General features: G+C 32.0%; 2 protein-coding genes across 2 annotated transcripts; both read left to right on the forward strand.

Annotated features, from left to right (window-relative positions):
- The first annotated feature begins 1,004 nt into the window (after nucleotides 1-1,004).
- On the forward strand, nucleotides 1,005-15,079 carry LOC125058414 (circadian clock-controlled protein daywake-like). The gene is made up of 5 exons (XM_047662485.1): nucleotides 1,005-1,126; nucleotides 1,650-1,866; nucleotides 13,358-13,491; nucleotides 14,158-14,313; nucleotides 14,602-15,079. Exons 1-5 carry the CDS (start codon nucleotides 1,066-1,068, stop codon nucleotides 14,748-14,750), a joined length of 717 nt encoding a protein of 238 aa, XP_047518441.1. The 5' UTR covers nucleotides 1,005-1,065; the 3' UTR covers nucleotides 14,751-15,079.
- A 3,009-nt stretch (nucleotides 15,080-18,088) lies between these two features.
- LOC125058354 (circadian clock-controlled protein daywake-like) lies at nucleotides 18,089-22,571 on the forward strand. The gene is made up of 5 exons (XM_047662435.1): nucleotides 18,089-18,223; nucleotides 18,673-18,889; nucleotides 20,779-20,912; nucleotides 21,666-21,821; nucleotides 22,174-22,571. Exons 1-5 carry the CDS (start codon nucleotides 18,163-18,165, stop codon nucleotides 22,326-22,328), a joined length of 723 nt encoding a protein of 240 aa, XP_047518391.1. The 5' UTR covers nucleotides 18,089-18,162; the 3' UTR covers nucleotides 22,329-22,571.
- The last annotated feature ends 3,026 nt before the right edge of the window (nucleotides 22,572-25,597 follow it).

Raw genomic sequence — 25,597 nt, forward strand, 5'->3', positions numbered from 1 at the left:
AGCAATAGTATTTTACGATGGCATGGATCGATTATTTAAACAATAGTCATAAATCATCAGCCCAGCAGATGGCGCTGCAGTCGGTACTATCGTACTTTGTTTAATATACTGTTGTTGTTAATTGTTTTTCTATTCCTTATTTCTTAAGCTACTATTATATATTGGGTTTTCACAAATCATAACTTCTTTATTCGTTAGACTTAAAATAATACGCGCGCATAAGAGACCTGCGCATGGACAAATTACATAACCGGATTCGGTCACAGCGACAATTCGAGTAAAGGGTCAATAGGTAAGTAGGGCAAGGGATAGAAAGATATTTCCTTACTTTTCACAATAGCGTAACACAAAAAAACAACGTTACTTGTAAAGACTATCCATGAGAACTAACATTTGAATTAAATTGTATACTACATACTATGTGATGTTTTTTGTAAAAAAACAAAAGAACATTATTGTGACCAAACGGCTTAACAGATTTTATTCAAATTTTGAAAATCGTTTAATATCGTCGAGATATTGTACGTTAACATTTTTATGTGATTACCCATGAAGCACATCGTATTAAAAACACAGATGAATGGTCAGTTATGGTAGTTTTAGAACGGCTATATTTGCATAAGCATAAGTTATTGTGAAAATTGTTTATATATGAAAGAATATAATATAAATAATTTGTTAAGTTTTCATAATACTTCTTAATAACTAGACAAACTATGAAAAATCAAAGAACGTCTATTTAACTATAATTTTTTACTTCAATCCATATACTCAAATCTAAACATTTCACTAAAATATATGATTAAATTGTCTATGAATTATTACATTTTAAAATGAACAGTATACAAGGCTAAAACTATTTTTTCCCTCACATAAATAATATATAAATGCATCATTTAAGATTTTACTTATAAACATTATATTTTTCTAGCATTTATATGCAACAATAATAAAAGTTAATAACTTATTATCACCGCGAAAAATTTAATATAAATTCGACGAAATACTGTATTGTGAACACTATAGTGCTGCATCTGCATTAGTATACTTGTGATAAATTCCATTATGTTTTCGATTTTTGAAATATTAGCTTTAACTACACTGTGCGCTAGTGTCGCTCAAAGTGGTAAGTTTTATTTTAAAACCTTATATTGACTTTTTATAAGACTTGTAGCATTTTCACGTTAAGCCTTTGAATTTGAATTTAATGGATTAAGTCTAAGGAATTGAAGGATAACGTGTGGAATGGTAGCTCTCCAAATATTAAATTATCTTAAATAAGTATTTTAATACAATATATTAAAATAATAGATGATTAAAATTTAGTTTTAACCCAAAAAACTAAATATTTTGATTAACAAAGGTCGAATTTATTCATATTTCTAGGTAAAAACTTATTATACATTCATATAATTTGAGTTACAAATTTACTGGTCTCTCAAAATACTGTAAAAACGTAAATACAAAATGTATTCATTATTAAGTCCGAGTATAGGAGATTTTATATAAAACTAAATGTGCTTGTAATACAATAATTTTTTCTTATATGTTTCAAATAGTTTAGTCTCATAAACACCGGTGTCCTTACACAAAGATATTACACAAAAATATTTTTCATAATCATAATTATATATTCTATTTTTTTACAGAATTAATAGCGCCATGCCATCTTAACGACATGGTCTGTTTTGAGAAGTCCGTTAACAATGCCTTGCCTCAGTTCTTGTCTGAAAACGAAACCCTTGGGGTGGAATCTTGTGATCCCTTGAAAATTGACCTGATTGAGGGAGACATGTCCGATATTAAATTTAAATTATTCTCTCCAATTACTACGGGATTCAAGAAATGTGTTTTGAAAAATGTGAAGTAAGTTTCATGATAAGACGTCAAGGCAGAATACAAAATGCCATCCGTATCACCTCGAAGTCCGTCGTTCCACAACTAAGCGTTTCTTAAGGCAGTTTTTGCCGGGCACCGCTATTATGTGGAACCAGCTGCCCTCTGAAGTAATAATAATAATAATAATCTTTATTTTCTTCTCTCACATACATAAGGTAAAAAGGCTGGCAACGCACTTGCGAGCCTTCTGGCAATATGAGTGTCCATAGGTCTCCTGCCCGTTTGCCTCCTGTTATATAAAAACAAATTAATATAAATTGCCAAAACATAAATAAAACAAGTATATGTTTGTATATCAATCTTAGGCATGGTTAATTGGTTAAGGGGAAACTTATATAACGCATAAATTCATCTTACGATTTAAGCCATTTAATTTAACAAACATTGTAAGAATTTATCTGAACTGTAGCTTAGTATTATTATTATTATTAAAGCTTTATTAATACATACAACAATTGGTTAGATTACATTCCTTAGAAAATAGTATTAGTTAAGTTAGTATGAGTTTTAAACAAAATTTAAGTTAGATTTATTTTAATTTTTTAGTGGTCTAGTTTTTGTATGGCCCCTTTTAGGGTAAATGCCTCCTCCATATTTTTCCGTTTCTCTATGTCTTGGGCAACATTCATCCAGTTTTCCCCGGCTGGTTCTACAATGTCATCGGTCCATCTTTTCCTTTGTCGTCCTATACATCTCTTTCCAGTAGGTCCAGTCCAGCTAAGTATACTAAGCAATAAATATTTTAGAACCGTCTCTATGATATATGCTATCGTGGCTTCATCAGATCAAAGTGTCATTTCTAAAATAGTTTTTTCGTAATGATTTTATTAATCCATTATTAGAATCTAGGGAATCTTAAGTAAGCATTAGCATGGGTCAGTACTTAAAAGTTCCATATCTTTTTGATTATATTGTTACAAAGACGGATTGAATGAAATATTTCTGAATTTTACCACAAGTTAGAGACGTGTTCGGCAAACTGAAATGTGGATTTATGTCCGTTTCAGAACAAGTGTAGTCGTGAGACAGTTTTCAGGCATTTTCAGGACTGGTTATACCCCTTTGATGAAGGAATATCCAAGACTGAACTTTTTAGGTTTGAGACAAGGACGGAATGATACGCGAAATAGAACAAAGATCGGAACGACAAAGACGGAGTAATGTGCGAAAGAGATAAAGGCACGTTCGAGAATTGTGCTAAAAGGATAGACCAGCCACTTAGTTCCACTCCTGCCTAGAAAGTTCTCGAATATCGTTCACGATTATTCCCAGGAACATATAAGCGAGTTGAAACGCAACCAATCAAGTCAGTTTCGAGTGCGATTACAAGAGATTAACATCTAAGTCTAAAGTGTCTAAATTAATTATTTGTTTAAGTAATAGATGGCGTTAGGTGTGTGTTAAAACGCGATGGCGTAACAACGTATTGGTATTATATAGGATTTAAGGTTTATTTAATATAATGAAGTTTTTGAAGTTTTTATAGTATAAATCAAGTGTCCCTCTCTTTAAGTAATAAATAAACAGTGAAATTGTGTTGTGTGTGTCATTCCGTGATAGGTTTTTGTTCATGGTGCCGAAACCCGAGATGGACTTTGGACTCGTGAGTTAATGCAAAAGACTTAGAATATTTATTCATTAGTGGCAACTGGACTTGTAAAATTTTATAGTAATTAGTATGGACTATGGACTTAGAATAATTTTAACCAATCTTGGACTTAGAATAATTTCAACAAATCTTGAACTAATTAAAAAAAAAATGTTGTAAATTAAATAATTAATACATTAGTGATTTGAATTAATAGACTTTACGTAATTTTAAATTGAAATAATGGCTTTTAACATTATAAAAAATCAAGAGGATTTACATTCAAGGCTACAAAAGGCGCATTCAAATTATAAGAAAAGTCCAAGAGTGAGAATAACAAAAGCATATGTCCAAACACGTATAAATACTTTAGATGGGTTACTGAAGGAATTTATGGATAATCATAAGCAGTTGATACAAATAGTTGTTCCAGAACAAATAAAGTCGTTTCCGTATTTTGAAGAAGACATTTGTGATTCGTTTCAAGAAATATATACTGAATATATGACAGATTTAAAAGAAAAGTTAGAACAGTTTGAGAGTTCAACATGTAGGGAAAATCAAGCAAAGGCTCATTCTGTAGATGTTATAAAATTACCACGGATACAACTACCCTCATTTTCTGGAAAATATAGTGAATGGCAGACATTTTATGATTTGTTCTGTTCTGTTATTCATAATAATGAAAAGTTATCGCCTGCGCAGAAATTGCATTATTTAAAAAGTAGTATAGTAGGAGAACCCTTAAACTTAATAGGAAATTATTCGACCACAGATCTCAACTATGAAGAAGCGTGGAATCAATTAGTAAAAAGATATAACAACAAAAGATATAATAGTAATGCAATCCTAAAGACTTTATTTTCACAGAAAACAATAAGTGAATCATCATCAGCAATTAAACAATTATTAGATACAACAACTTCTTGTTTAAAGGCTTTGGATAATATGGGCATATCTACGGCTTCTTGGGATTCTATTGTAATTTATTTGACAGTCTCGAAAATAGACTTAGAAACACATAAACAGTGGGAAAATCACATAAATAATTTGTCAGATGATTTGCCAACATGGTCGCAATTTGTTGAGTTTCTTGAGGGAAGATTTAGGAGTCTAGAGATGGTTGAGACTGGAAAACAATTACCTAAACCTAGTTTTCAAGTGAAAAAACATGTTCCTAAAACGTTTCACGCGGCAGTTCAAGAGAATAATAAAAGAACGGAATTTAGTTGTCCTTTATGCGGAGAAAGTCATTATATTAATTTATGTAAGCAATTTAGATTTCGTACTGTTCAACAAAGAAGAGATTTTGCTAAGTCGAAAGGACTTTGTTACAATTGCTTACAAACGACTCACGTAGTAAATAAATGTCGACAACCGACATGTTGTAAGAAATGTGGCAGAAGACATAATACTTTGCTGCATATTGAGAGGGAAGGAAGTGACACACACATTAATAATGTATTGGAGGAAGTTCAAAACGGAGAAGAGAATCCGGTGCCAAGTACATCGATTGTAGCAAATTTTGCAAAACGTCAAGGGCACAATCAACCAGTGCTTCTGGCAACAGCTGTTGTCAAGGCGCAGTCCAGGAGTGGAAATAGGAGTATATTGCGGGTGTTATTAGATCAAGGCTCGCAAGCTTCGTTTATCACAGAAGCAGCTGCTCAATTATTAAATTTAAAAAAATTATCTGTTAATAGTAATGTTTCAGGTCTGGGAGATGGTCAAATGCATGTAAAATATTTAGTTATATTGTATTTAGAATCTCGCCATAATCCAGAATGTTTAATTCGAGTTAATGCTTATGTGTTACGGTCACTCACTGATATGCTGCCTTGTGATAGAATTGATTTACCTGATTGGAAGGAACTTTCTACGTTAGAATTAGCTGATCCAGGTTATACTGTACCAGGTAAAATAGATTTATTGGTAGGAGCTGAGGTATACTCATTTCTAACGGCAACAAATACTTAATGACTGAACCCCTTGATCAAATGTTCATATCACCTTAGGTTGTTAAAGTAAAAATACTATAAATTTGTTATATAAATTAGTATGTAACAAATGAATACACATTACACATACATTAGTAGGACATAATCTAATAATATATCACTCTCTTTTTCATGTACTGTAAGCAACAAATAGATATTAAATGATTTGTTTCACTCTCGTGTTTTTTCCACATGAATGACAAAATATTCTAAGGCTATCAGTAGCTATAATAGTAGCTGTTTTGTGCTTTGAGCATAAAGAGCTCATATGAAAAAGACTGTTGTTTTAAACATATAGTTTCTATTTATAATTTAATAATAAACTATTATATATCTATCATTGGTCCTTATTTATTACACACCTATAATATATAATAACGATTATGTTATTAGAAGTAGTATATCAACCGAAAGATTATAAATGTAATAAGGGGGCATAATCTTCTCATGTAAATTTAGTATTTAATACGATGAAGAAAAACATCGTGAGGAAATTAGCATCACTTAACATCAGATGAGCCTCCTGCACGTTTGCCCCCTGTTCTATAAAAAAATACAATTGTCATATTTTGGAATAATCAGAATTTTTCTCGAACTAGTCCTAGAGAATAACAGTGCGCACCAGCGCAGTACAGTTAAACATATGTACAGTTTTACAGATAAATAGTGTCCCTGAACAGTTTTTTAATACCTTATATAGTAGTCCAAATTCTTAGTTAGGTACAAGGAATGTACAATCTAACTTTATGCCACAAACGGGGGAGCAAATCTCCAATAGTTACCTGATACGAACTTGGAAATTCGTGCTTGATAGGACTCTCTCTTTGACATGTAAAAAATAAGGCATTGATTTACTTAGGGTTTTTTCCTAATTGCATTGTTATTCGGTTCGGTAATATGGAATATTACAAATAATACCAAATATAATTGGCAAAATATATTTGTCTACTATGGTGAGATAATTTAATAAAATCAAATTATAATACCACCTTTTTAATTTGACTTATATTTAAGGAGGTCCAGGTTTTGATTCCCGGTAGAAACAGAATGCTATCAAAAATCCTACGTAAAAAAATATCACTAATATCAATGAAACGGACGCAGATACGTGTCTGCCTGTTAAGGAGATTCAAACGTAATCATTAGCAATAGTAGGTATTTTCCGATGGCATGGATCAATATTTAAACAATAGTCAGAAATTAAATAATATAATAAATACTCGTATTAGATAATTATGACTTTAAAGATTCTGAAATATTATATACTCGTTATTACTTATTCACAATTGAATTATTCACAAATCTCACATAATTGTTAGTGAAAATCTATTCTATGGAATAAAATCTTTTTTGTCTACATACACAATAATAAAATATGAAATTTATTTAATTTGCTTCTTTTATAGAATTTTTACTGTCATTGTTTGTAGATTCATATTATAACTTTATTTAATTAAATTAACTTTATTTAATTCTTAGTAAAACGTATTTATGTATGTTTAAGATATAAGACATGACGTCGAAGAAATAATATACCTTCTTTTTGTATGTTTGCGGCTTGATCCTTTGGCGTTGCATAGAGATGTGGGGTCACTCTGCATCTTCTACCGCATTTACCATGGAGTTGTTCGGATTGATACCTGCAGCTGAGTTTCATCATCGGACGTCGAGGCAGAATTTCTACCCGTCATCTCGACGTCCGCCGTTCCACAACTGAGCGTTTTTCAAGGCAGTTTTTGCCGTGCACCACCACTTTGGAACCAGTTGCCCACTGAAGTATTTCCGAACCAATTCGACTTAGGGTCCTTCGAGAAAAGAGCGTACCAATTCTTTAAAGGCCGGCAACGCACTCGCGAGCCCTCTTGCATTGAGAGTGTCTATGGGCGGCGGTAACACTTACCATCAAGTGAGCCTGTTGCCCGTTTGCCCCCTGTTCTATAAAAAAAATGTTATTACGTTTTCTTTAGCAAAATAACGACTTAGTATGGGTTCATGTTTTATAAGAATAAGGATCAGTGTTGGCCTAGTGGCTTCAGCGACTCCATTCCTGAGAAAGCTGGCTCGATTCCCGCCTGTACCCCATAAACATTCTCTCTATGTGCGTATTTAACACACGCTCTTATTGTAAGGAAAAAATCGTGAGAGTATGAGAGACCCAAAAAGTTTATTTCGGGTGTCGGGCCAAGAAAGCTGCTCTACTTGCCTATTAGAAAAGGTAAATTTGACCTGAATTATTAGTAAATTGAGGTTGACACTTGTTTTTTTAATACTTAAAAGTTAGTCGTTGACCTAACAATATACAAAACAGCTGAAACTCAGTATTGAAATTAAAATAGGTTCACCATAGATATCAGTTATTTACTTCCTATGCTTCCTTTACATTAATATTAGGTCCTTACATATGAAATTGGCGTTTTGTATGGGAGGAACAAAATGTCGAATATTTTTAAATATAATATATTTAATTAATCAAAGAATGAACCATTGTTTTCTATGCACTTTTGCCATCTCATAGGTATTTCATTGATCCCTTTACTAAAAAAACTGTGAAGGCGATTTTTTTTTCCGGGGAGTACGGAGGATGTCTTAGACATTCCAATTGAAGCTCTTCTAATTTGGTAGCCGTCTGTTGTGCAGTGTGTGGTCTAGCGTTGTCGTGAAGTAGCAGTGGCGTGGAGCGATTGACCAGCCTAGGTTGTTTAGCCGCTAGCTTTTCCATCATGGTTTGCAATTGCTGACAATAGACATCAGGCGTAATAGTCTGGCCAGATTTGAGAAAACTGATGAGAACAATGAACAATACCACTGAACATGCACTAGTCCACCAAACGCTTACAAGTAACTTTTCTGGGGTTAATTTTCGCTTGGGGCAGGATTAGGCTGGCTGGCCAGGATTGCGCTGGACGCTTCCGATTATCGTAAATAATCCATTTTTCTTCACAGGTAATGATTCGGTTTAAAACACCTTCATTATTGTGCCGGTTCAGTAATGTACTTGCCGGTTTGCTTTAGTCAATTCGTGAGGTACCCATCTTTCAAGCTTTTTAACCTTCCCAATTTGCTTCAAGTGAATTAAAACAGTTTTATTATTAACACCGCAGCCTGCAGCTAACTCGTACGTGGTTTGCGATGGATCCGCTTCAACAATAGCCTTCAATACTTCATTATCAACTTGGGTCTCAGGCCGTCCACGGGGCTTGTTCTGCAGTTCGAAATTTCCAGAACGAAAACGTTGGAACCACAAACGAACTGTGTTTTCTTTTGCAACATGACCGTCATACACATAATTCACCCGTCGAGTCGTTTCCGCAGCACTAGTGCCACGGCGGAACTTGTACTCGTAAATAATGCGATACTTTAAGTTTTCCATTTTGTAAAATGAGTGACGCAAATCGAAAAAAACAGAAGAAAAAACAAATGAATGACTGTCATCGAAGCACAAATACATGAGTAAATAGCTGTTCAAATTTGAATTTGGAATTCCTTACCAAACAGGAGAAAATCGTGATTAAAGTGGCCATTACGAAATACGCCAATTTCATACGTTTAAATTGTATCTTATGTGAAACGTTGGTACTTTCAACACAGCGCCATCCGTTAGAATTGTGAATTGTGACTTTTATTTCAAAATATTTGTTTATTATTTGATACAAATATTTGGAAATAAAATAATATTGTAGGTATACATTGAGATGTAATCCTATCTTTTAAGCTAGATCAAACTGCACACGGTGTGCAAATTTGATTGAAATCGGTTCGGTAGTTTAGGAGCATATGACACGATGTTTGTCCATAGCAGACAAACATCGTGACACGTAATTTATGCATATTAAGATATATATATATATATATATATATATAAATTATAAGCAGAATTATATAATTATATATATATATATATATTATATATATATAATTCTGCTGAACATGTGTATGTCACTGAACTCCTCTTAAACGACTGGACCGATTTGATTTTTTTTGTATGCATTTGTGACGCTCTGGATGGTTTTGATTAATAAATCAGCCCGGCAGATAGCGCTGCAGTCGGTACTATCAAACTTTGTTTAATATACCTACTAATCGCTTGAAATATCATGCAGGACACCGTCTGTCGGGTCCGCTACTATATCAATAAATCTCAACTATACCTAATCTGTGCCATGAAACCAATGTTAAATGTATCTTTGTAATAAATTCAATGGGTTCACGTTTAATTAAATTGGATTAAACTTTATGTAAAAACCATACGTAGCATTATATGGTAATTTTGATCTTACATTCCTAGGTGGAAAGTGCAAAGCACGAAGCGGCAAGCTATGAACTAGAGCTGTCGGCGACAGCAAAGAATTTTGTGCATTGTTCAAAATTTGTTATATTAAATACCCTATCATAACAAATGAGTCAATCTACTTAACGTCGCATGTTCGACGGTTATTTTGTGTATGGAAATTATTATTTTATGACGTACGAGTTCTTGTTAAATCAAATGTAATCGTCTTTGAAATAAAATCAAGTAAAATAAAGAAATTAAGGTAAGAAACGTTCTGCTGTTTCTTCGGCACTTCACTTTAACGGTTTACTTTTAGTGATGTCTAAGAAAATTCTATTTGTTGCTAGCAAATATGTATTTACAGTTGTTTGTACCAATAGTTAATTGTTTTTCTATTCCTTATTTCTTAAGCTACTATTATATATTGGGTTTTTACAAATCACAACTTCTTTATTCGTTAGACTTAAAATAATACGCGCGCATAAGAGACCTGCGCATGGACAAATTACATAACCGGATTCGGTCACAGCGACAATTCGAGTAAAGGGTCAATAGGTAAGTAGGGCAAGAGATAGAAAGATATTTCCTTACTTTTCACAATAGCGTAACACAAAAAAACAACGTTACTTGTAAAGACTATCCATGAGAACTAACATTTGAATTAAATTGTATACTACATACTATGTGATGTTTTTTGTAGAAAAACAAAAGAACATTATTGTGACCAAACGGCTTAACAGATTTTATTCAAATTTTGAAAATCGTTTAATATCGTCGAGATATTGTGCGTTAACATTTTTATGTGATTACCCATGAAGCACATCGTATTAAAAACACAGATGAATGGTCAGTTATGGTAGTTTTAGAACGGCTATATTTGCATAAGCATAAGTTATTGTGAAAATTGTTTATATATGAAAGAATATAATATAAATAATTTGTTAAGTTTTCATAAAACTTCTTAATAACTAGACAAACTATGAAAAATCAAAGAACGTCTATTTAACTATAATTTTTTACTTCAATCCATATACGCAAATCTAAACATTTCACTAAAATATATGATTAAATTGTCTATGAATCATTACATTTTAAAATGTACAGTATACAAGACTAAAACTATTATTTCCGTCGCATAAATAATACATAAATGCGTCATTTAAGATTTTACATATAAATATTATATTTTTCTAGCATTTATAAGCAATAATAATAAAAGTTAATTACTTATTACCATCGCGAAAAATTTAATATAAATTGGACGAAATATGTATTGTGAACACTACAGTGCTACATCTGCATTAGTATACTTGTGATATATTCCATTATGTTTTCGATTTTTGAAATATTAGCTTTAACTACACTGTGCGCTAGTGTCGCTCAAAGTGGTAAGTTTTATTTTAATACCTTATATTGACTTTTTAAAAGACTTGTAGCATTTTCACGTTAAGCCTTTGAATTTGAATTTAATGGATTAACTCTAAGGAATTGAAGGATAACGTGTGGAATGGTAACTCTCCAAATATTAAATTATCTTAAATAAGTATTTTAATACAATATATTAAAATATAAGATGATTACGATTTAATTACGAAATAAATATTTTGATTAACAAAGGTCGAATTTATTCATATTTCTAGGTAAAAACTTATTATACTTTCATATAATTTGAGTTACAAATTGACAGGTCTCTCAAAATACTGTAAAAACGTAAAAACAATATGTATTTATTATTCAAACAAGAATAAGGTTACATTATACATTATTAAGTCCGAGTATAGGAGATTTTATATAAAACTAAATGTGTTTGTGTTACATTAATTTTTTCTTATATGTTTCAAATAGTTTAGTCTCATAAAAACCGGTGTCCTTACACAAAGGCAAATATTTTTAATAATCATAATTATATATTCTAATTTTTTACAGAATTAATAGCGCCATGCCATCTTAACGACATGGTCTGTTTTGAGAAGTCCGTTAACAATGCCATGTCTCAGTTCTTGTCTGAAAACAAAGATCTTGGGGTCGAATCATCTGATCCCTTGAAACTTGACCTAATTGAGGGCGACATGCCCGATATTAAATTTAAATTTATTTCCCCAATCACTACGGGATTCAAGAAATGTGTTATCAAGAATGTGAAGTAAGTGATTTATACTTATTTTAAAATGTATATAATATATATATATATATATATTAACGTTTATTACCTGCAGCTGAGTTTCATGATAAGACGTCAAGGCAGAATACAAAATGCCATCCGTATCACCTCGACGTCTGTCATTCCGCAACAGAGCGTTTCTTAAGGCAGTTTTTGCCGGGCACCACTGAATTATTTTTACTGCATTTACTATATTTTAGTATTTTTTTAGGATCTTTCAAGAATAGAGCGTACCAATTTTTAAAAGTCTGGCAACGCACTTGCGAGCCTTCTGGCAATATGAGTGTCCATGGGCCTCCTGCATGTTTGCCTCTTGTTATATAAAAACAAATTAATATAAATTGCCAAAACATAAATAAAACAAGTATATGTTTGTATATCAATCTTAGGCATGGTTAATTGGTTAAGGGGAAACTTATAAAACGCATACATTCATCTTACGATTTAAGCCATTTGATTTAACACACATAGTAAGAATTTATTTGAACTCTAGCTTAGTATACACAAGCAATAAATGTTTTAGAACTGTCTCATTACTATATGCTATCGTGGCTTCATCAGATCAAAGTGTCATTTCTAAAATAGTTTTTTGTAATGATTTTATTAATCCATTATTAGAATCTAGGGCACCTTAAGTAAGCATTAGCATGGGTCAGTACTTAAAAGTTTCATATCTTTTTGATTATATTGTTACGAAGACGGGTTGAATGAAATATTTCTGAATTTTACCACAAGTTAGAGACGTGTTCGGCAAGCTGAAATGTGGATTTATGACCGTTTCAGAACAAGTGTAGTCGTGAGACAGTTTTCAGGCATTTTCAGGATTGGTTATACCCCTTTGATAAAGGAATATCCAAGACTGAACTTTCTAGGTGTGAGACATGGACGGAATGATACGCGAAAGAGAGGAAAGATCGGAACCTTCTCGAAGCCAAAGAGAACATTCTAGAACGCCGTACGACAAAGACGGAGTAATGTGCGAAAGAGATAAAGGCACGTTCGAGAATTGTGCTATAAAGATAGACCAGCTACTTAGTTCCACTCCTGCCTAGAAAGTTCTCGAATGTCGTTCAAGATTATTCCCAGGAACATATAAGCGAGCAAAAACGCAACCAATTCAGATTCAGTTTCGAGTGCGATTACAAGAGATTAACATCTAAGAGACAAAGTGCGAATAGTATTGTGAGAAGTGCGCGTAATTGAAGTATTTAGTGACCGATTTTGTGTGTGGCAATTAGTGTATTTATACGCGTAATTTGCGGCTTTTTAGTGTTAACAAAGTCCTCGTTGATTTATTTAAAAATAAACCTTTGACCCTATACGGCGTTTCTAACCGATCCCCTAGCTCGTAACAATATCAAACACATGTATCGCATGCATCTTCACAATGCTCGAACACATTTTAGCAGAAAAGCTCCAGCCTATTTTATTGTTATTTCCAGAATGAACTTAGATGCGCTTACATTGCACAGCGAGCTTGACTGTCCAAATCTAGAAACAACTGGCAAATACGAAATCTCTGGACGTCTCATGACTTTACCAATTGAGGGAAGTGGAGACTTCAAAATCTCTGCCGGTGAATATTACCATATAAAAATTACCTAAGAATAATAAAAGTCAATAGCACTAATAGTTTCTGTAATTAATGTTTTACATTATATGAAATGGTTCAAGTGTGGTTCAAGTGTGTAGAAATTCTTTGAAAGTCTGTAATGTGTTCATGTAATAAGTCTATCGTGACGATAGTAATATTTTATAGGAATTTAAAAAAATAATTAACATTTTTACGCAGGTGTTTCGCTTTTGACTTAATAAAACTTGCAATGCATGGGTGAATTATATGATTAATTATATGAAATAGTATATATAAAGTAAGTAATGTAGATAGTACAGAATTCTCGTTCAACTTATTAAAAGTTGTTTCAAACCTAACAGTGGATTGTTACATTGCCAAATCCTATAAAATGTGAAATCGTGATTGTTATTAACTGTAAAACTCCGTCGAAATATTGATTAAACATTTCTATGTGTTTGCCAGTCTTCACGATCTCTAAGAGATCTCATTATATCTGCAGGAGTCAAATTATTATTATTTATTTATTTTCATTGACAAGTTAATGTTACTTCCGTAAACGCCCACCTGGGTTTGGCTTACACAAACATCTTAAAACATCGCCACAAAGTAGGAACCTTAAAATTTCTGGCTGGTCGTATTTCATAATTTTAAATTACTATTTTTCAGGGACATACAAAATCATCCTAGATTTTGATTTGGAAAATGTGGTTGGAAATGACAACAAAGCATATCTCTCCATGAAATCTTTCAAACAGAAAAACGAAGCAACATCTCCAATTTCTTTCGACTTCAAAAACCTTTTTAATGGACAAAAGGATATGGGTAAGAATTACATGAAATTTTTCTTTCTATTATTTTCTGATATTTAAAGCTTACTGATACTTCTACTAAAATTTTCAAAGAAATTATTATATTTACTAATTTTAAATTTTTTAATAAGTTAAACCTTTTTTTCCTTTGGTTTTTACGATATATTTAAATAATACTTTTTGTGCCAGCAAGTGTGTTGTTTATATGGTTTCATCCTTTATTTAACATTAAAAAAAATTGGAAAAAATAAAATGCTAATATTGGCTTTTTGGCGTTTTATATATTACTTAATAATTTCAGCGGACAAAGTCCTCACATATGCTAACCAGAACTGGAAGCAGGTCTCCGATCTCCTGCAGGAACCAATTTGGAACGAAAACATGAAGAAAATCATTTCTAACGGCAACAAATACTTAATGACTGAACCTCTTGATCAAATGTTCATATAACCTTAGGTTGTTAAAGTAAAAATACTATAAATTTGTTATATAAATTAGTATGTTACAAAAAAAAACACTTTACACATACATTAGTAGGACATATAATCTAATAATATATCACTCTCTTTTTCATGTACTGTAAGCATCAAATAGATATTAAATGATTTGTTTCACTCTCGTGTTTTTTCCACATGAATGACAAAATATTCTTTGGCTATCAGTAGCTATAATAGTAGCTGTTTTGTGCTTTGAGCTTAAAGAGCTCATATAAAAAGACGTTTGTTTTAAACATATAGTTTCTATTTTTACTTTGATAATAAACTATTATATATCTATCACTGTTACTTATTTGTTACACACCTATAATATATAATAACGATTATGTTATTAGAAGTAGTATATTAACCGAAAGTTTATAAATGTAATAAGGGGGCATAATTTTCTCATGTACATTTAGTATGTAATACGTTGAAGAAAAACATCGTGAGGAAATTAGCATGCCTGCAATCGAATTTAAAAAACAATAGAATTGTTATATTTTGAAATAATCAGAATTTTTCTGGAACTAGAGAATACTAGTGCGGACCAGCATAGTAGAGTTAAACATATGTACAGTCTTACAGATAAATATCCTGAACAGTTTTTTAATAACTTATATAGTAGTCCAAATTCTTGTCTAGATATAATGAATCTAACTTTATGCCACAAACGGGGAGCAAATCTCCAATAGCTCAGACGAAACTTGGAAATTCGTGCTTGATAGGACTATCTCTTCGACATGTAAAAAATAAGGCATTGATTTAGTTAGGGTCTGGTTTTTCCTAATTGCAATGTTATTCGGTTTGGTAATTTGTAATTTTACAAATTATACCAAATATAATAGACCGCAAAATATATTGGTCTATGGTAAGATAATTTAATAAAACCTTGATTAAGGAGGTCCAGGGTTCGGTTCCCGGAAGAAACAGAATGCTGATTAGCTATCAATAATCCTACGTACAAAAATATCACCTACTGGAAATATCAAGGAAACAGACGCAGATACGTGTCTGTCTGTTAAGGAGATTCAAACGTAATCATTAGCAATAGTATTTTACGAGGGCATGGATCAATTATTTAAACAATAGTCATAAATCATCAGCCCAGCAGATGGCGCTGCAGTCGGTATTATCGTACTTTGTTTAATATACTAATCGCTTGAAATATCACGCAGGACACCGTCTATCGGGTCCGCTAGTATTTCAATAAATCTCAACTATACCTAATGTGTAGCCTACGATTAATTTATCTTTGTAATAAATTATATAAGTTCACGTTTGATTAAATTGGGTTAACTCACGTTATTAAACTTTATGTAAAAACCATTTGTAGCATCATATGGTAATTTTGATCTTACATTCCTAGGTGTAAAGTGCAAAGCACGAAGCGGCAAGTTATGAACTAGAGCCGTTCGGCGACACCAAAGAATTTTGTGCAGTGTTCAAATTTTTTTATAATAAATAGTATAACCTATAATAACAAATGAGTCATTTTGTGTATGGAAATTATTATTTTATGACGAACGAGTTCTTGTTAAATAAATTGTAAACGTCTTTAGAATAAAATCAAATACAGCATTAAGGTAAGAAACGTACTGCTGTTTCTTCGGCACTTTACTTCAACGGTTTACTTTTAGTGATGTCTAACAAAATTCTATTTGTTGCTAGCATATATAAATTTACATTTCTTTGTACCTATAGTAAATTGGTTCTTCTGTTCCTAAGTTCTTAAGCCATATTATCACATCGCTTATTATTTCATATTGGGTACTTACAAATCACAACTTATTTAATCGTTAGACTTAAAATTAATACGCGCGCATAAGAGACCTGCGCTTGGACAAATTACATAATCAGTTTCGGTCAAAGTGATAATTCGAGTCTACCCTAATAGGTAATTAGGGCCGGGCAAGTGATAGAAAGATATTTCCTTACTTTTCGCAGATACGCTATTCTGACAAAATATATACACAAAATGGCATCGTTGCTTGTAAAAATTATCAATGAGAACTAACCATTGTATGTACACCAGATTTAATTCAAAATTTTGAAAATCGTTTAATATCGTTGAACTCTTGTGCGTTATCATTTTAATGTGATAACCTATGAAACACATTGTATATAAAAACACAGACAGTGAGTTCAACATTTTTTTCTCATAAACATTTAGGGTAAAGGTTAAGCATAGCATGATAAGAGCAAGAGATGTTGTAATAATAAATTGTTTATATATTAAAGAATATAATATAAATTAATTTTTTAATTTTTCATAATACTTCTTAGTAACAAGGCAAGTATATATAAACGATTAATTAATTAGTATATATGAATAAGTTGTCTATTAGTTTTTACATTTTGAAATGTACAGTACACAAGACTATATTAGGAGCTTCAATTTCACTGACTATCTTGTCAACGAAAACTAGTTTTCCCTTCAACGCTGAATTAGATAACACATATTATATGCATCACTCAACTTCCCAAAACATTTTACTTATGGCGCATCTAAACGGGCCATGTTTTGCTGCAATTGATGGCTGCAACACTGTGGCCCGGCAACATTGCAAACAATAGCAGCTACACTATGCAATATTGCAGTAATGTTCCGGCCATACATCCAAACATGTTTTGTATAGCCACATATGGCCGATGTTGCCCCGATGGGTTGCCGGACGATCGAATTCAACTGCAATATTGCACAGCCAGTTCTATTGTTGTTTCAGTCACTCTCTTTGTTATGGCACAGTGTATCCTTTTCTACGCGACATGAAGTTTGCTATGAGTGAAGTTTGCCTGTTGCTATATTCTGTGTTTTGCGATCAGCTGCATTTTGACGTTAGGTAACTACGTAAAAATGACTGCTTTTGACATTCTAGTAAAGTTCTTGAATAATTTATTATCAAGGCTTATTTCTAAACTCAAATTGTCTACAGTTTCACGCCTATTTAAGTAAGGTCGAATCCACAATCTCTTCTTTTTCTGTTTCTTTTTTAAAACAATATAAGCTGCTGCGACAAGTGTGATTTCGTTGGCCATTGTTGCCGGTTTGTGTAGCCCGTTTAGGAGTCTGCATCATGGGCCATACTATTGCAGACATATTGCAACACATTACCCAGCCATAGATTGTTCGTCCATCAGCTGCATTAAAATATTTTTGTAATGGCCGGGCAATTAGTTGCCAACAGTGCAGCCAATAATTGCAGTAAAACATGCCCCGTTTAGAAGCCCCATTATAAACATTATATTTTTTTAAGCATTTATATGCAATATAAATATTAATACTTATTATCACCGCGAAAGATTTCATATAAATGCAACGAAGTACTGTATTGTGAACACTACAGTGCTACATCTGGAATAGTATACTTGTGATAAATTCCATTATGTTTTCGATTTTTGAAATATTAGCTTTAACGACACTGTGCGCTAGTGTCGCTCAAAGTGGTAAGTTTTATTTTTAATACCTTATGTTGACTTTTTTATAAGACTTGGAGCATTTTCACGTTAAACCTTTAATTTGAATTTAGTGGACTAAGTCTAAGGAATTGAAGGATAAGGTGTGGAATGGTAACTCTCAATGTTTACTCCCGTTATTTTAACGCGTATGTAATATTTGTTGTATAAGTGTGTTCTTATATAATACTGTTCTGTTAAAAATGGAGTAGCATGTCCGTTACAAAACGATATATTACTGTATCCCGGGAATAAAACCTGGATCAATATGAAGCTTCATTTTATAAAACTAAATCAAGCTTTATAACACAAGCTAATACATAATTTTTTTTGTAGAATATGGAGTATATGTATCAAATAGTTTTGTCTCATAACGATGGGTGACCTTACACCAAGCCAAATATTTTAACAATCATAATTATGTATTCCATTTTTTACAGAATTATTAGCGCCATGCCATCGTAACGACAATGTCTGTTTTGAGAAGTCCATCAACAATGCCCTGCCTGAGATCTTCTCTGAAAATAAAGCTCTTGGGATCGAATCATCTGATCCCTTGAAACTTGACCTAATTGAGGGCGACATGCCCGATATTAAATTTAAGTTTATTTCCCCAATCACTACGGGATTCAAGAAATGTGTTGTGAAAAATGTGAAGTAAGTGACTTATACTTATTTTAAAATGTATATATAGGTATCTATAGTAACGTTTAATACCTGCAGCTGAGTTTCACAAAAACACAAAATTCCATCCGTATCACCTTGACGTCCTTCATTTCACAACAGAGCGTTTCTTATAGTAAGAGGGGGGTTACGATGCTAAACGGGGATTTACTCGAACGTCATAGAGACATATTGGGTTGCGAAGTTTAGATAATAATAAGAAAGAAATGTTATATAATGTACACCTTTTCATCGGTGGTGGGAGCGGCTATAGATTTTCATGTAAGAAAAAAACTGTGCCATGGACATACTCGAGCGCGTCAGATATTGAAAGTATCCATGTCCTACGTATTTTTAATAATGTACGTATATTAATCTGATTGTTTGAATGGTGGGGTGGTCGTACGTAAAGGTTGAAAATGAAAAAAAAAATCGAGCGCATCAGATGTTCTAAGGGAACCTAAAAAAAGGTCTCATCTAATAATCTGACAATTTGGATGTGACGCAAACTCGTGGTCATTAAAAGAATGTGCAAACAAATTCGCCATTTTGACATACTCAAGCGCGACAGATTAAGATATATATGGCTCATCTTTATGTCCTAGACGTGATGTCTCAAAATCTGACGATTATCTGGAGGGATTCGCCTAATCTGAATCTGAAATTAAATTAAAAAAATTAATCATTGAACTTAATTGATTGATAAGCTCTGAATAGCAAAAAGTGTAAAGCGGAAGAATCAGTTTACTTCGACGATATTCTAATATATTTAAAAATTTCTCTAATATTTATAATGTAATTTTTTTTATTTTTGCAAAGTTGTTTCGCCACAAAATACACTTTATCGACGACTTACATATTTTTAGTCATCCTTGAATTATTTCCTTCATAATAAAAAAAAATCAGCCACACTCGAGAATGTCGAGATTGCAAATTGCAATTTGTCATATTAGTGAAATATACACTTCTTAGCATGTAATTAACTCACCTTAACTTAATCTGACGCGCTCGAGAAAGTCTCGAAGATTATAATTTTTTACTAATCTGATCCTTTATCCTTGACGGGCCATATATATGGGGCTCATATTTGGTAGAGGCACTTAACCGGGTACAAGGCATCTCAGTGTATATTTATCTGCCACGCTGTACTAAACCCCGAAATCCCCTCTTGGTTTCCCCTACTATTAAGGCAGTTTTTGCCTTGCATCACTATTATGCGGAACCAGCTGTAAAGCAGAAGTATTTCGAACCAATTCGACTTAGGGTCTTTCAAAAAAAGAGCGTACCAATTTTTAAAAGGCTGGCAACGCAATTGCGAGCCTTCTGGCAATATGAGTGTCCATGGGCCTCCTGCCTATTTGCCCCTGTTATATAAAAACAAATCAATATAAATTGCCAAAACATAAATAAAACAAGTATACGGTACGGTAAGGTACGTTCATCTTACGATTTAAGCTATCTGATTTAATAAACATTGAAAAACACTTTTTTTAACGGATTTGAAGTTATGTTTTATTATAAAGTACAAATTAATAATAATTTAATATATAAGTACAATACTATTAATAAACAATATAAGAATTTGTCTGAACTCTAGCTTAATATGTATACACAAGCAATAAATTATTTTAGAACTGTCTCTATACTATATGCTATCGTGGCTTCATCAGATCGAAGTGTCATTTCTAAAATTGTTTTTTTTGTAATGATTTTATTATTCCATTATTTGAATCTAGGGCATCTTAAGTAAGCATTAGCATGGGTCAATACTTGAAAGTTCCATATCTTTTTGATTAAGTCAAACACATGTATCGCATGCATCTACACAATGCTCGAACACATTTTAGCAGAAAAACTCCAGCCTGCCTTATTCTTATTTCCAGAATGAACTTAGATGCACTTACCTTACACGAGGAGCTTGACTGTCCGAATCTAGAAACAACTGGCAAATACGAAATCTCTGGACATCTCATGACTTTACCAATTGAGGGAAGTGGAGACTTCAAAATCTCTGCCGGTGAATATGAAAATTATCTAAAAATAACATCAACATCAAAGTTAATTCAATATCACTATTAGGTCCTTTGATGAAAGTTTTACATAATATGTAATGGTTTACGTACGTATACATTCTATGAAAATTCTGTATTGTGTTCATGTAATAAGTGATATTATTTTAAATATAAAAATGATGAGATGTCAAATTTCACTTACCTTATTGTTTAATACCAGTCAAACACAACTCTTTGGTCTATCGTGGCGATAGTAATATTTTTTAGCAGGGATTTTAAAGAATAATTAACATTTTTACGCAGGCGATTCGCTTTTAACTTATTAGAAAACTTAGAGAATTATATGAAATTGTTAATATTTAAAGTAAGTTATGGTGATAGTACAGAATTCTCGCGTTCACATTATTAAAAGATACTTCAATACTAACAATGGGTTGTCACATTGCCAAGTCCTATAAAAATGTCAAATCGTGATTATAATTAACTGTAAAACTCTGTCGAGATATTGATTAAACATTTCTATGTGATCGCGAGTCTTCACGATCTCTGAAAGATCTCATTATATCTGCAGGAGTCAAATTATTATTTTATGTATTTTTATTAACAGATTAACGTTAGCCCCGTAAACGGCTACCTAGGCTTGGGTTACACAAGCGGGTAACTATTTAGGCCTAACCCTCCAAAAACAGCGCCACTCCTAAAAGTTCTGGTTGGTCGTATTTCATAATAATATATAATAATTACCTACTATTTTTCAGGGTCATACAATATCATCCTCGATTTTGATTTGGAAACTGTAGTTGGAGATGACAACAAAGTATATCTCTCCTTCAAATCTTACAAACAGATAAACGAAGCAAGAGCTCCAATTTCTTTCGACTTCAAAAACCTTTTTAATGGACAAAAGGATCAGGGTATGAATTTTATTAAATTTTCTGATATTTAAAACTTACTGATACTTAATACTTAAAAACAACTTATTTTTCCAAATTATAATAATTGGATGAATTTCCAAAGAAATATTTGATTAACTAAGATACAGTGTTCGCATTGCCTTTAATAAGTGAAACCCTTTTTTACCTTTGATTTTTACGATGTATTCCAATAAAACTTTTTGTGCCAGCAAGTGTGTTTTATATATCGTCTCTTCACTTATTAACATTACAGTTTTTTGATAGATATACATATTTGTAAAGAAATAAAATATGTTAGGGTGCATGATAATACTGGCTTTATGGCGTTGTATATATTACTTAATAATTTCAGCGGACAATGTCCTCACATTTGCTAACCAGAACTGGAAAAAGGTCTTCCATCTCCTGCAGGAACCTATTTGGAACGAAAACATCAAGAAAATCGTTTCTACCGGCAACAAACTCTTAAGGACTGAACCCCTTGATCAAATGTTCATATCACCTTAGGTTGTTAAAGTAGAAATACTATACATTTGTTACATATTTTAACAAATGAATACACATACATTAGTAGAATATACTCGTATAACCCATGTATTTCGTTTCTTATCTACATGAAAATATTCTTCGGCTATCAGTCACTATAATAGTAGGTTTTTTGAGCTTTAAAGAGCTCATATGAAAAAGACCGTAGTTTTAAACATATTATTTATATTTTTACTTTAATAATAAACTATTATATGTCTATCATTGGTACTTATTTATTACACACCTATAAAATATATTTGTCTATTATGGTAATATAATTTAATAAAACTTTGATTAAGGAGGTCGAGGGTTCGATTCCCGGTAGAAACAGAATGCTGATTACCTATCAAAAATCCTGCGTACAAAAATATCACCTACTGGAAATATCAATGAAACGGACGCAGATACGTGTCTGTCTGTTAAGGAGATTCAAACGTAATCATTAGCAATAGTATTTTACGATGGCATGGATCAATTATTTTAACAATAGTCATAAATCAAAGAGTATAATAAATATTAGGGAATCATTAAAGATTAGATTTACTAGAAATATTATCTCAATCATGTCTAGTTTTAAAATATTTTCTAGAAATTATTTACAACCATTATTTTATACTAATACCTATTGCACTTTTAATTAAATTTTTATCATTTAAACTTTCTTCCCATTAATTGTCGTCAGCTTACTACGATGTATTTTGTCAAAGAATAGCAAAATATTTATATACATTATATACTCTTAGTTTAACTTTATTACTTATTCACAAATCACACAGAATTGTTTGTGAAAATCTATTCTATGGAATAAAATCTTTTTTGTCTACATACACAATAAAGATAATATTTATTATAAAAATTAATTATTATTAATTAATTATAAATTAAATTATTAATTTTGCTTCTTGTATATAATTTTTACTATAATTGTTTGTAGATTCATAATATAACTTTATTTAATTCTTAGTAAAACGTATTTATGTATGTTTAACATATAACACATGACTTCGAAGAAATAATATACCTACCTTCTTTTGTATGTTATAACGTTTTCTTTAGCAAAATAACGCCTTAAAGTATGGGATCATGTTTTATAAGAACAAGGATCAGTGTTGGCCTAGTGGGTTCAGCGACTCCATTTCTGAGGCTCGATTCCCGCCTGTACCCCATTAAACATTCTCTCTATGTGCGTATTTAACACACGCTCATACTGTAAGGAAAAAATCGTGAGAGCATGAGAGACCCAAAGAGTTGATGTCGGGTGTCGGGCAAAGAACGCTGCTCTACTTGCCTATTAGAAAAGGTAAATTTGACCTAAAATTAATAGTAAATTGAGCTTGACACTTGTTTTTTTGATACTTAAAAGTTAGTCGTTGACCTAACAATATACAAAACAGCTAAAACTTAGTATGAAAATTAGTTGGCCATAGATATAATTTTTTTACTTCCTATGCTTCCTTAACATTAATATATTGATTAATGTGATTAGTTGCGTATTAGTATGAGGATACTAAGTCTTGGCAGAACTACGTATTTATATCAAGATATTTGTTTTTCAGCTGACGTGGCTCACAAATACGCGAACGAGATTTTAAACAGCTCAGAACTGTTTTATTTGTTAAAAAATCAATGTAATTAAAAGTATTAAATGTCGATCAATCAAGTCTTGAATGGGTATTTACGATTCCTGTAGCTTCCAAGCTTTAGGAGTCTTTAAGATATCCTGTATGTACAACGTATTATACGTCAAAGAATTTTTTTCCATTTAAAGGATATCGGTGCCAATGTGCACATTAATGTACAAGTACAAGGAAATACAAATAATTAAGAAACCCATTTTCCTCATTTATTTTTCATTTTTATCGCTAAGTTCATTTGTGTCGAAATCTTAACAAATTATGATTAATGGGACACCATTGTTTACTTTTTACATGTTCAGAAGTGTCACGGCATCATGTTTGAACGGCTGGACCGATTTCGATAATTCTTTTTTTGTCAGGAGAAAAAAAAGAAATAAGAAAATTGCGAGGAAAATTAGAAAATGTAAGAATACTTAACCAGACACAAATTTCAAACTTTTTTGATGTAACCTTATGGCGTTGGACATAACATTGACAGAATGCGTGCTGCAAATATCGTCAAAGAGGATGTAAAAAAAATGAATATCGTTTAAAACAAATGGAGTTATTATATTGATAAAACACACATAAAATAATAATCAATAAATTTATTTAAAAAAGGGTAAAATATGTATTCTTATAACTAGATCAGCACAGTAAATCAAAAAACTTTTAGAAAGGGAGACAAGAAGAAACTGTATGTGCTAATATGTAGATACATAATATCATTATATATATACCTATATAATTCCAAGCCATGATGATCGCCAACCTTCGCAAGGAGATGGCACTATAAGAAGAAGAATATATAATTCTGCTGAACGTGTGTCAGTGCGCTCCTCTTAAACGGCTGGACCGATTTGAATGTTTTTTTTTGTATGCATTTGGGTGGCGCTCTGGATGGTTTTGATTCATTAATCGGCCCAGCAGATGGTACTCTCATACTTCGTTTAATATACTAATCGCTACAAATATCATGCAGGACACCGTCTGTCGGGTCCGCTAGTTATTCAATAAATCTCAACTATATCTTAAATGTGCCATGTAGCCTATGATAAATGTATCTTTGTAATAAATTAAATAGGTTCACGTTTGATTAAATTGGGTTATTTCACGTTATTAAACTTAATGTGAAAACCATATGCACAATATGGTAATTTAGATCTTACAGTCTTAGGTGTAAGTGCAAAGCATGAAGCGGCAAGCTATGAACTAGAGCTGTCGGCCACACCAAAGAATTTTGTGCATTGTTTAAAATTTGTTATAATAAATAGTATAACCTATCATAACAAATGACTCAATCTACTTAACGTTGCATGTACGACGATTATTTTGTGTATGGAAATTATTATTTTATGAAGTACGAGCTCTTGTTAAAGAAAATGTAAGCGTCTTTGAAATAAAATTAAATACAATATTAAGGTAAGAAACGTACTGCTGTTTCTTCGGCACTTCAGTTTAACGGTTTACTTTTAGTGATGTCTAAGAAAATTCTATTTGTTGTTAGCAAATTTGTATTGGTTTGTACCTACAGTTAATTGGGTTTTTCTATTACTAAGTTTTTAAGGTACTATTATCACATCGCTTATTAATTCATATTGGGTAACACAAAACGGCAACGTTGCTTGTATA

This window comes from Pieris napi, chromosome 2 (assembly GCF_905475465.1).
Source record: "Pieris napi chromosome 2, ilPieNapi1.2, whole genome shotgun sequence".
NCBI lineage: Eukaryota > Metazoa > Arthropoda > Insecta > Lepidoptera > Pieridae > Pieris > Pieris napi.